The sequence below is a fragment of the Lathamus discolor genome, chromosome 2 (genome assembly GCF_037157495.1).
Source record: "Lathamus discolor isolate bLatDis1 chromosome 2, bLatDis1.hap1, whole genome shotgun sequence".
Lineage (NCBI taxonomy): Eukaryota > Metazoa > Chordata > Aves > Psittaciformes > Psittacidae > Lathamus > Lathamus discolor.
This window is the reverse complement of record NC_088885.1, coordinates 82,094,717-82,107,525: the sequence shown is the minus strand read 5'-3', so window position 1 is coordinate 82,107,525 and position 12,809 is coordinate 82,094,717. Positions and strand designations below refer to the sequence as shown.

Genomic DNA, 12,809 nt, shown 5'->3' with positions numbered 1-12,809 from the left:
CTGGGAAAATCCAACATGACAATACAGTTAGTGTGGCATATTTTAGCCCATAGGACCGATTGCTTTCCACATGCATATTTGAATGGAGGAGGTAAGTTTTTGGTCAAACTTCATACGAACTCTTTACCTACTACTCTTCATGCCACATCTTCTAAAAAGCTCTGTGCCAAATTTTAAAAGATTCATTTTAACTCATTCCTCTCAAAAATTTTGCTTTTGCATACCACCTGAAAGTGGTACTGAGAAAACCCATTAGTATAGCCCTACATGAGCATAATGTAATTCCAGTATATATTTGGCAACAGGTTTAACATAAGAAATATCTATGAGGTGGGAAGGGGTTCCCTGGCTGCTGAGCCAAGAATTGAGCATCAGGTTCCACTGCATGAAGTTCATTAGCTTTTCTTCTCCATCCCCCCAGTTTATCTGCTTGGAAACCTCCAGCACGGTCAGCCTGTTATAATCTCATTAAGTTTTGTTCCCCTGTCTTGCAGTGAGTGCAAAGTATGACATTCATTCATTCATTCATTCATTCATTCATTCATTCATTCATTCATTCATTCATCCATTCATTTATTCATCCATTCATCCATTCATTTACAATAGGCCTTGAAGTCCTCTTCTACTTGTTCATGTCAAAGTATACTTTTGATGACCGAGCCCCAAGATTCATGTCAACTTCCTCTTTAGAGGCATGACACCAGCCACTTCTAATGCCATTTATTTTCATTCCATTTACAGAATCTTATGGAAACCTGAATGAGATGAACAGATAATTTTTTTGTTTGAAAAAATCTGACACAGAGAAAGATCATTACTTTTGGAAATGGTAGAGGTTATAAAATACCTATGATAAAACATACTCTTTTCCTTACAATGTTAATTACTAAACACACACACACACAAAAAATAGTGTGTTCAATAACCTACAGAAGAACCCCAATACAGAGGGGATTAAAAGATATACAGTAAATCAGTATTTTCTTTTGACACAGAATTGTGGACATGCTTCCTATGTGCCTATAGAATATGACATACAGAAGTATTTCTTTTATTCTCATTAAGAACCTGTTAAACTTCTCCATACTGCTTAATCTGGGCTTGTGAAATCTTATGAAAACAACCAAGGTATTCTCATTAATGCTGATTTTTTTTCATTATCTTATTGTTAAGAAATTATTTTCAGATTATTCTGCAACTAGACTAAGGAGAAAAGTGTTCTGTGTTATAACTGAGTCAACTGAAGAAATAAAGCTTTATGTCACTGAAATTCAGACTGCACTTATTGTATGTAGAAAACTCTCCCCTAAAGCAGACTGAGCAGCAGCCTTAAGGTCATAATTACAGACTATGCCCACCCACAGAGGTCTTACTAAGCTCTGCCAGTTTAATTCTAAGATATATGGAAAAGTCCTCAGTCTTATTTTACAAATTTGGACGAGCTTGCTCTTTAATACATGTACGTCTTCTACTTTTAATAAAATGCAGTACATGAATAATCTCACTGATCTATTTTAAAATACTCTTAAACCAAGCAAATAATTTTATGGAACACAGACTGCAAAGAGTTAGATTGTCTGCATGTCTTAATTTTTCAACAAATATCTTGGTACAAGCAGAAGGTAAAATAAGCAGCTGTTCGTTCTGCTGCATAGTGTTACATAAAAACATTTTGCTAGCATTTTTAAAATAGTATCTTGCCCATTTGCCACTCTCTCCTTTTTTTTAATGCTACACTGTCAGTCCCAACTCCCTAATACTGATGGAGGACACAGATAAAATCTTCAGTGGTTCAAAGAGGGAAACCACCATAGAATACAAAATGACCTTCAGCTGGTCTGCCTGTCAGCTGCCAAAACAGTGGCAGATTGAGTTCTAGATACAGCCCAAGAGCAGAAATAACCTCACATATCTGTGATTAGTAGGGAATTTCAAATGAATACATATTTTGCATAAAAAGAAGTTAATGCTGACAGTATATATAAGGTGATGACTGCTGCTTCTGTCTTTCTGCATTCAGAAAAAAAACTGTATCACCACTTCCTCTATATGCATGAAAAGCTCTACTCTAGTTGTTCAGAATGCATTTTATAATTGCTTCACTTTCTTGAAATGCAACTTATTACAGATTATTAGCAGAGCTCCCCTCCAGACATTTCTCATTTCTCTTTTTATCTCCTCCGGTTGCAGGCTGTCAAACAAAACAAGGCTTGGGAGTGAGCATGATCCGTGGAACACGGACTGTTCCCACTGCTGAATTGTAGCATTCTCACTGGCATTGTGTTTGTCTGGACCAACTAGGACTCTCACACGTAACACCCAACCACAGTCAGAGCTAGCAGCACATGCCAGGGACACTTCCCAGCAGGCACTATGGACAAGAGCGCACCAGGTTTGTCTCCCCTCGCTTTACACAAGTGCTTTAACACTATTTCAACAACCTGTGGATCCTGAAGGGCCTCATGCTACACACTCTGCAACATGTAACTTCCTTCTGTGACATGGTAACACGGCTCTGTTGGGCTGCAATACAAATTTTAACATTATTTCATAAATTCAGAAGACAAAAAAAAAAATTGCAGTAACAAAACCTGAGCCCCCCTGTGGGTTGTTCTTTGTTCTTTTTTCTCTCAGCACTAACATTGACACAATAAAGTCTGAGTGGTCACATAGAAATCCCACTAAAGTCATTAGAGAAGTACAATACTCCCACATGCACTTTGTAGCACATGTACTTATCAACAGAAAGAGAAAGCAATTCCAAAGAAGTGACAGTTCTGAGAAGAATTATATTTCAAGTTACAATAAATAAGAAGGTGACATCAGAACAAAGTTATATAGAAATAATACCTTAAAAACCTAAGGATATTTTCAAGGACTCAATTTGAAATGTAAATTCTGTAGTGACACTACATTCATGAGCTAAGCATTAATATTAACAACTGTCATGTCTCTCAACCCAAAAGAAAAAATTCTCAGATCTCATACTGTTAAATCCAAAAGGTGACAGCAACTGTTATTACCAATAATAAGAACAGTCTTTCATTTTTGCTTAATATTCTATTTCTGTTATGGTGTCTACAGACCCCAAACACGTCAGTTCTACTACCTTGTCCATATAAGAAAATCCTAAAACTTTTTTTCCATGCAAATTTTCTTGGGCCTATAGCCAAAGAAGGCCCAGTATTCAAATCTGAGCAGGAAAGCATAACCTCCTCCTTCCATCCTCTGGCATAAATGAAAAAAAAAAAAAAAGAGTGAATGATCTATGATCACCATACAGCTACAGAAGCAGCAATGAAAATGCAGGCTGAAAAGAAAAGCATCAGAGACTGAATATAATGAACACAACCTGAGGATTCTTGAGCAGGAACTTAGCAGTAATGAAAGGATTTAAGCACAAGAGATTTTTGGCAAAGACGTAAAAGAGCATTGAGATATGAGCATGTATACTACAAGGATAACTGTGGACAGATGTGGGAAAATTGTGAGGAACATGTATAAAAACTGTGAGAAAACTAAAAAGACAAGACCAAAATGACAAAATAGACAAACCCGATAATTTGAATGTTACAGTGAAAAAATCTAGAAAGAGCTATATTAAATAATGCTCCTCTTGGGTGGAAGGTCTTGCCAAACAAGGGACTGACAGTTTCATACTGCACAAACTAAATACAAATTGGAAAAAAAAAAAAAAAAAGACATTTTTTCTTTTAATGCTGTATTTGTTCTATCAACATCTAATTGGTTTTCTGGTATCATTAACATCACAGAACTTAAAATTAGTATAAGGCACAATTTTAGGCCAAGAAGGAACCAGAATAAATTTTTTAATTTAAAAAAATTGCCATGGTGAATTTACGTTGTTTGTATTCTCTTGAGTAATAACTAGATTTCTGTAGAAACAGATGTTACATGACATATACCCAGGACATTCTGTGACAACATTCCCAAAGAAAAGTGTAAAGCTTTTCCTTCAGTGCAATTTCACAAATTTAAAAAAAAAAAGGGATCATAAGTGTTTGGGCACTGGCATGGAAATTTTCTGTTCACAAAATCATCAGAGGTGTTAAATGTAACTATTACTCTCAATATCATAGACTTACATATAGCAACTCTTAGTGTATGCCTGTGTGTACATATGACCAAAACACTGGAAAGTAACTCAGCTCCCACATACTATTCTTTGTCATTAAATCTTTCAGAGTATTTTACAAATGAGATCTCTAACATTTTTATAGTGAAGAAAACTGCATCTAAGAACTGATTTTCTGAAGGTCCCTGAGAATCAAGGATAATGGCTAATGACCAAAGCTAATGGCATTGGCATAATACAGAAATAATGTCTCTGATGTTGTAGTCAGAGCTCTATTCTTGAGGACAATCTAAAGGTATGCTAACAAAATGAATGGATAATAAAAGCTTAGCTAAACTGCAGTAGCAGCTGCATCCTGATACCTATTCTGATGTTCTAAGTTTTCATGTTTTAACTGTTTCCATTCCTTATAAAAAACTACTGGAATACCCACTGAGAGAGGAGCTAAAGACACGGCAACAGTTAACAGAAAGATCTTACCGTGAAAAGAAAAAAATCACACAAATTGTAAAAGTTACAGGCAGCCAAGTATGAAGGCAGATGCTGATGACATAGGAAAGCATTTACTGAGGGGGAAAACAAAGCTTGTTTGAAAGTGAGGAGAGAGGTCATGGAGTGAGAAATTCCTTTGATACCTGAAAACAGATATAGCAGGTAGACAAAGAAAACAACTGTGTAGGACAGCAGCAATAGCACTAGGATGATAAGGAGTACTGATCTGATTCCTCTAGGCTTGGAAGGAAAGACTTTTTTATTGCAACAGATTTAAACTGTGAACTTAACCCCTGAGAAGTACGGTAAGAACCATGAATCTCTGGAGATGAAAGGGCTGACTGCTAAAGGAAATTTACAACTGAGCATAGGGAGTGATTTATGTGATTCCCTGTGGTGCACATTGACCCATTTCATGATATAAACTTTCTTGTATTTGGGCTGTGCTCTGCAATCGTGGCAATTAGAACTTAACATTAATCTCAAGTGGGTTTGAGGTTACACATGGGAAATTCTGCATGGCTCTAACACAGCAGTTCTTTGCACTCTGAAGAAGTGGTAGTTTATTAAGCTAGACTGCACACTGTATACATGGCTGTTCTCCCATTCGTCTCTCCATCATCTCTGGATTTTTACACTGAGTTCTGGAACTATGAAAAGAAAGGAGGGCATAGGAAAAAACAGGCTGAAATACAATGATAACACCATGGAAGGTGACTACTGGAGCACTTTGGAAGATACTCATTTAATATTCACAATTTGAGAATTCCTTTGGCTTATTATACATTAGAGGCAGACACAAGAGAAATGGAAATGAAAAAAATAAAGTAAAATCCTGTTTATAGCTTAAGGCATATTTTAATTTTCAGCTCTGCCTATATCAACTTCTATAAATTTTCTCAGAAATCATAACTAATTAAACCCAAAGAAAATACATTAGAATGATTTGCTTTTCTTATATTTCTAAAGTTAGAACAGTTAATTTTCTTATGTGGGACTATACTGATAGGCATTTCTGTTTCATTTCTTTACTGATAACACTTGTAAATATTTTTTCTTTTGTGCTGGTTTCAAAGCTATTGCCAGGGGGCAAAAAGCTATTGTAAATTTTTAGTTCATTGGATAGCAAAAATGAAAAGCAACACAGAAGACCTTTTTGGCCTAAAACATACTTATGTACTTAGGAGTTGTTTGTGAAACACCAACAGGTAGCAGCATTGAAAGAAATGCATGAAGAACCTATACACTACACACTAACCCACCAATCTGACCAATCTTAGACCCAACTTTTTAAAATCAAAAAGTGATCAAAGATGTTCAGAGGCCTGAGGAAAGAAAAATGTCTCCTCCTACAGCAGCTAGTCCTTATTTTCTGTCCTTTGTACACAAAGTCCTATTTTTGTTTTGTATGTTGACTTGGTTACAACACCTGCTTAGGTGTTCAACCCATTTACAGTAATGGGTTAATAAATAAACATGGTTAGTAAATAAATAAACACTGCTTATGGACTGTACTTACAGTTACCATGTATAATGCTAACTTTCCACTTTCTCAGATACCATTTCTCTCTCATTACAACTTGTCTTCTTTACAGGATATTTCATGGAAAGGCAGTAGGAACTTGCAATACTACATGACCATTGAAAATATGCCACTTTGATGTAAAGGAAGGCAGGAATTACGCAGCTGTTTCCTGTTCAAGTTGTGCTGCAAAGCAGTGGTTTCAGCCTGACCATTTTAATGCCACTTATGACACTCTAGAGCAACCAAGACATGGTCTGGTATCTGTCATGCTTATTTGCATCTCTTAAGCCCTAAAGCCAGATCACTGAGCTGCTACAGACATCTTGTGCAATATGGTTGTAGATAAGACTTTTGCACATATAAAGGAAGAGATAAACAGAAACTTCACCAAGGGAATTCATGCTGGGATGGGATGAATTACTCTCTGGAGGTTGCTCTCTTCCTAAATAACCACATGTCATGTAAAACTGATATAGTTTTTACTCATTTTTCATCTGTGACCCAGGAAAAATGTTAATTTCCATCACAGGCATGGGTGGATGAACACGTCACAAATTTCATTTTATGCAGATGCCATTGAACTCATCATGCTCTAGATTTCATAGAAAACCAGATTTCTACTTCTGTGGGTATTGTGTCTTGTGGCATAACATTAACAAAAAGGAATCTCCAAAGGGATAGCAACAGAAAAATGGCCTACCTTTGTTCTGACTCCATAATGTTCTCCATCACTGGGCAATTTTCAAAAAGCCACTTTGAGAAAAGTGGGCAGAGGGGAAAAATAAAACTGCAAATATTTTTGTGAAATGAAACTTTTTTCCTGAAGAAATAAAAGGAAAGGAGAACAAATGCTAAGCATTCTCTAGGGAGTTGTTCTTCCTTGAAGGTAATGCAAACTTTGTCTACTTTCCTAAGTCATCAATTTATTGAAGTACTAGAACGTACAAGTCATACTGGCAGTGTTGGGTAAATATATGCAGATCCTGCATAAACCCTTATTATCCAGGATATTTACAATAGCCATTGAAATATCTATGGTACACTATATATCTTGTGATAAAAAATTCCACTGGCAAAACAGTGCTTTACAGTGCATAAAATTCATAAATGTTCTTTTGCACTTAAGTTAACTGTTTTTTGAGGGTTCAGTCTTTTGCCAGCTCCCTGAAAAGTGTCATACAACTTCTGAAAGTCTTTAACAGGTAAAAAAAATAGGCAGGAAGAGAGAATTAATTTTTTAAAACAAGACAGACTATGCTAATGTGTGTGCCTATGTATTAACAGTTGGGGATATCATAACAAGGAAACATACTCAATGCATTTTCCATTAAATGAACGAGTTTTGACAAATATACCAACCATTCCTTAAGCATCTGGAAATATATTATGCTTCAGGATTTAAAAAAAAAAAAAAAAAAAGAAAGAAAAAAAAAAAGTACAATTTAAAATTAAGTACTTAAAACCAGATCTTTCATCTTTCCTCTGATACTCCAACAGAAGGTGGTTTAGTCTTATATTGCCCAGGCAGATATTTCTGGTTAGGCAAGAAACTGTAAATTTGAGATATTATGCACAAGTGAAAAAATCATTAAAAAAATTATCTGCAATAAAATCTGAAAAAACAAAGTGAGAAGAACACAGACAACAATGAACTGAGTTATGTAGCATCTGAACTGCAACATCAAAGCACCTCCAATATTTGGCTCCTCAGACTTTAATAGAAACTGAAACATTTTTCTGGACAGAATAAATTGTAAACAGCCCTGTTTTCATTTAAAAACCTTCATAATACAATTCCCAAGCAAACAAAAAGGCATCTTCCTTGGTTTTCTCTCTAAAATTGCAGGAAATGATTACAACTTAATGCTTTTTCTTTGCATAGCAAACAAATTCTATTGCAGTTCTTGTTCTGGCTTGCTTACATGTGTATAGATACTGCACCATTTTGTTGGCTGTTCTATTGTTCATACTCTTAAGCCTTTACTCTCCCTGAATAGTACTTTGTCAGAGTAAACAAAAACCCAAATAGCAACAAAGAATCTACTATAGCATCAGAATCCAGCCAGTAGGGAAAAAGTTATTCTGTCTCTTCCATTTTTTTAGTTCTTTAAAATGAAAATTGTAAACACCAAGAGAATCCAGAAGGTGATCCAAGAACTCTTAGGCTCTGTTGGACTGCATATTTTGTATAGCCCTGTGGCTCTCTCTTGATATCCACTTCCTTAAGGGTTTTATGCTCTTTGCTATGAGGTTGCATATTCAAAGGCTGGAGCTTTGTGGATTGTTACTGAGTAAAGACACTAGCTCAGGTTTGTACTTACTTTCATCTCATTCAGAGATGAAAGTTTAACTGGTCATATGAACAACTATCTGCACTGACACTTTAATATATATTTGCTCTGTGGAAGCCATAGAATATTATTGACCTGAATCATACGCATGCTGTGACTGTATAATGCTGCAGTCCATATAGGCAGGTACGGACCAGCTATGAAATCTTATGCTTGTTCAAGTCCTCTACCTTTTCATCAAAGTGCACAGATATAAGCATTAATATTTAAAGATCCAATTTACTGCTGCAGCTTATAGGTCTTGTAGCTCTACCGATGAAAACGGAGTAGGGGAACATTCATGCAATAGTGTATTTGGGCTCAAGGAGCAGAATTCTCTTGTTCTAGGTTATGAAAACAAGGGAAGAAAATGTGTACTTAGATTTTTCTGAAATGAAACCTTTGTCCTGAAGAAAGAAAAGGAAAGGATGACTGGCTCCAAAGATGACTGCAAGACAAATATAGCTTTGCAGTGACAGATACAACTACCACTGAATAACACTTTCAGTGTGATATGAGATTTTGTTTTTGTTGTTCTGCAAAACATTATTGAAAATTCTCTTAAGGCAGTTGCTGGTTTTTTTCCTTAATTATTGAATCCAGAGAAAAAAAAATAGCTATCTTGTTTTAAGATATCTGATTTTTTTTAACAGCTGATGCTCAAAACCATGAGTTTTAAAAACTGCAAACTTATCACAGACATAAGAATAACCTCTTCTGCCCACCTTCTCTCAGCTATTTCCTAAAAGAAAAAGCAACAGAAATTATAGTTATGAATTTGAATAGATGATAAATATTAAACTTGTAAATGCCATATATCTGGGTACTTAGTGTGCTTTCTAAGTGCTTCACTGATACTTTACATATAGATTGTATCACAAAAAAAAGGTCTCAATAAAGGGCAGTGTTTAAACAATACAATCAAAGGGTCATGCGAAAAGCAAAACAGTGAAAATGTTTTTGTTTTAAAGATAAATTTCTTATTATGATTTGATTTAAACTGTCATTGCGTTAATTGTGTGGCCAAACTGGAAATTGCATTTCTTGAGTCTCTGTATGTGTAGAAATTTTTTGTGAGATGCACAGGGAGTGCATACTTACTTTTCTCATATCTCCTTAGGTAAAATAAAAACATAATGCACAAAAGGTCTTTAGCTTAAAGAGCACATCTTCCAGTTCTTTCCCCTACCTTCCTGTGCCAAATCCAATTTAGGATAATCCAGACATTGCCTTCTGCTGTTGGGCTTAAAATAATTGCTCACTGCTCTTTGGGAGGTAACAAGAAAGCAGCAAGTACTTACTGCTGCATATTTATACCCAAGGTGTGACACTGACACATTAGAGATTTATGAACATTTCTAACCCTCTCATACACCTTTGGTAAAAAGCTTGTGTTGATATACAGTCCTTAAAGTATAACACAGCATTTTCCACTGTTAGTAAACACATATAATACGGATTCCAAGTAAAATATGCTCAAGACCATAAAATATCTACTTCATTATGAATCACAATTTTAATAGTTATTCAAAAACACACCTAGATATAAGCATCTTGTATGGAAATGAACACAGCCATGGTCTTCCACATGAGATCACAGTCCAGTATTCAAGGAGTTTATTTGAATCTTGGACTCAAATACAAATATGCACAATAGTACACTTCTTTCAGGAACAATTTCTCTGGCTTTTGCTATGACTATCTGAGTGGAAGTGATATATTAATCTGGGAAAGGGCTGGAGTCATCATTTAAGGAATATTTTTAATATATGAGTTAGTCCATCAAGTATTATTAGCATTTAAATATTGATAGATATTGGATTGATCTCTTTTGGAATCAGAATTTCAGGACCACGAATCTAGATCAAATAAATAGCATGACTTGATTATTTTTTTCCTGCTTTGTGTATAGTTAAACATTGGAACAGATTCTTTAGGAAGATTATGCGGTCTTCTCCCTTTAAGAAACAGATAAAAAATATCATGAAGAATAGTTTAAACATTACTGTATGTAGCAGTGATGGAGTTAATGCTTCTCAGTCATTACAGATGAGTAGTGATCTGTAAGATCTCGGAAGGTATTTCATGGCACTACTGCAAAAATACAGCTGTAAAATAAAGCCAACCACCCCATCCTTCCACACAGCATACAAACAAACCCTCACAATACACACATACACTAAAGCTCAAGAGGAAGACTACAGACAAGCATTTAAAGTTTACTCTGTTTCATCTGGTTGTAAAATGGAAACCATGAAGCAAGTCTCAATAAATAATAAGGCTGATTTGTTTGTTTGGGTTGTTTTTGTTTGTTTGTTTTGGGTTTGGGGTGTTTTGTTTTTTTTTTTTTTTTTTGAAAAGGTTAAATGATTCTTTGATTCAAGACATGTTCATAAACACTTGTACAAAGTGACTCTGAAGGCCATTTTCCCTCTGGGCCTATTTGCTGTGAATTTCTGATTGTACTTTTTAGGCACACTTTGTTAGGAAGGGCATGAAGTTATCCAGGAAGCACTGAAGGACCTGCTCTTGGTATCACAGCTGTAAAAGTAAGCATTAATTCAGCTTTCTATGCCCCGTAAATTCTTATTTTGTCCTTTAAGCAATAACCAACAGTAACCTTGACAGTACCCACTCAGTACTATTCACCATGAAATAAACCAAATTGCCAACATCTTTCTCATTAATCCACTTTTTAAAACATTCCTGAAAGTGTGAAGTATAAATGCTAAAATGAAATGGAATATACATTAAAATAATGTAATGTCCAATTATTCATAGTTTGCAATATGTTGTATACACCATGTCCTTGATATCAGCCACTTCAGTGATGACAGATTACAGTTTTCCTCTTCTGTCAAGAAACTCATGGAAACTGTTCTGTTCAATGAGACATCCCAGACAAAACAAAGACCCATTTCTTTGAGATTTATGTGTTTGATTTACCTTCATTGTCCCTTAGAGTAAAGTTGGGATTCAAAGAAAGCCCTTCATCAAGGGAAAAATGGAATCTTGCCCCATTTGCAGAGTTATCTTTGTCAGTTGCAGTGATAGTCTGAATTACCTGAAATAAAAATTAACAGTGAAGGTGTTGAAATTTGAACTTGACCCAAATAGTACCTGGCTTCAGCAGGATGCTCAAACTTACCTTATTTTAATTTTCTACTTCACTGCTGCTAAATTCAACTGATGAAGTGACTGGGCCATTAGTTTGATTTCACCAGCATGAAATATTTTAGCAACCACACCTCAGAGCTAGGTAAAAGCATCTAAAACATTTATATTTTCTGACATTATGATACATTCAGGACCTGGTACAGACATTTTTACCTTCTGCATTACATATTGGTGACTTTCAGAATTAGAGTTTCACCTAAACATCTGTTTTTATGGAGCCAAAATTCAGGCTGAACCAGGATATTCTATGAGAAGCATCACCTGCTAGCCATCCCACTAATTAGATGTACTTTCATTGGTTAGGAAAAGTAACTATTTAACCAAAATGGCAAGTATATAATACTGGCTGACTAAAATTCCTCTTAAGAATCATTTTTAAGTTGCCGGAGATCAGACCAGGCAGAACAGCAGCCACTCCTGGTTTTAGTCTGGTTTGCCCCAAAGCAACAGAATTTGATGGGAGAGGTATTTTTGAATAGCACCTTTCCCTTTGAAAGACCCTGGTGGTTTCTAAGATTTATTTTCAACTAAATACAAGCTAAGCTTTTGGAACGTGTGACCAAGCAATATTTCTACCTCTGCTTTCATTTTCATGCTGGGTCTGGAAGCTCAAGTGCTAAAGTAGAATTTAATAAAAGTTGTTCTTGTGATATAAGCAGTGAAGCCCACACAGACAGCTGCACAGAGCTGATAGATCTCCTAAGGGAACATAAGAGGGGGAGGGAAAGAGCTCTTTTCATGAGAATTTTTCTGTTCACTGTTCAGCTGTAGTCTGTCTGGACTGAACCTGAAGCATAAACAGTATAGGCTCAAGGATTTGGCCTGTTTTAAAACTAAAAGACAAAACGCAGTTCTATACCTTCATTCACATAAGAGAAGCAAAACAAACACATATTTAAACAAATACATTGAGTACAATGCTTATTTCTTTGACTATATACAATATAGTACATTATATTGATTATACACACATGACACAACTAATAATATTGATGATAATTGCTAAGAATATTTTAGAAATTTGTTGTAATAGTTTTTGGCAAACTGTAGCAGAATAAGATCAGTCTATAGACATCTATAATCATGCAGTTTGCCAAAGTCATGGCAATATTGGTGAAAATGCTTGGCAAAAGCTAATTGTTCTCTACTGAACTTTGCAAAGGTAGCATATCTGTTATTGAAATAACTA

At 35.4% G+C, this 12,809-nt stretch overlaps 1 protein-coding gene across 5 annotated transcripts in view; it reads right to left on the bottom strand.

Moving 5' to 3' along the window:
* CDH18 (cadherin 18) overlaps positions 1 to 12,809 on the bottom strand; it is a 409,491-nt gene that overhangs the window by 7,441 nt on the left and 389,241 nt on the right. For 4 of the 5 annotated variants that reach the window (XM_065667566.1, XM_065667565.1, XM_065667567.1 and 1 more), the window contains one exon: positions 11,390 to 11,507. In XM_065667566.1, coding sequence (XP_065523638.1) covers positions 11,390 to 11,507 — 118 coding nt within the window. Of the gene's footprint in view, positions 1 to 10,117; positions 10,402 to 11,389; positions 11,508 to 12,809 lie in introns of those variants that run through there. The other variant, XM_065667569.1, reaches the window with a different exon arrangement.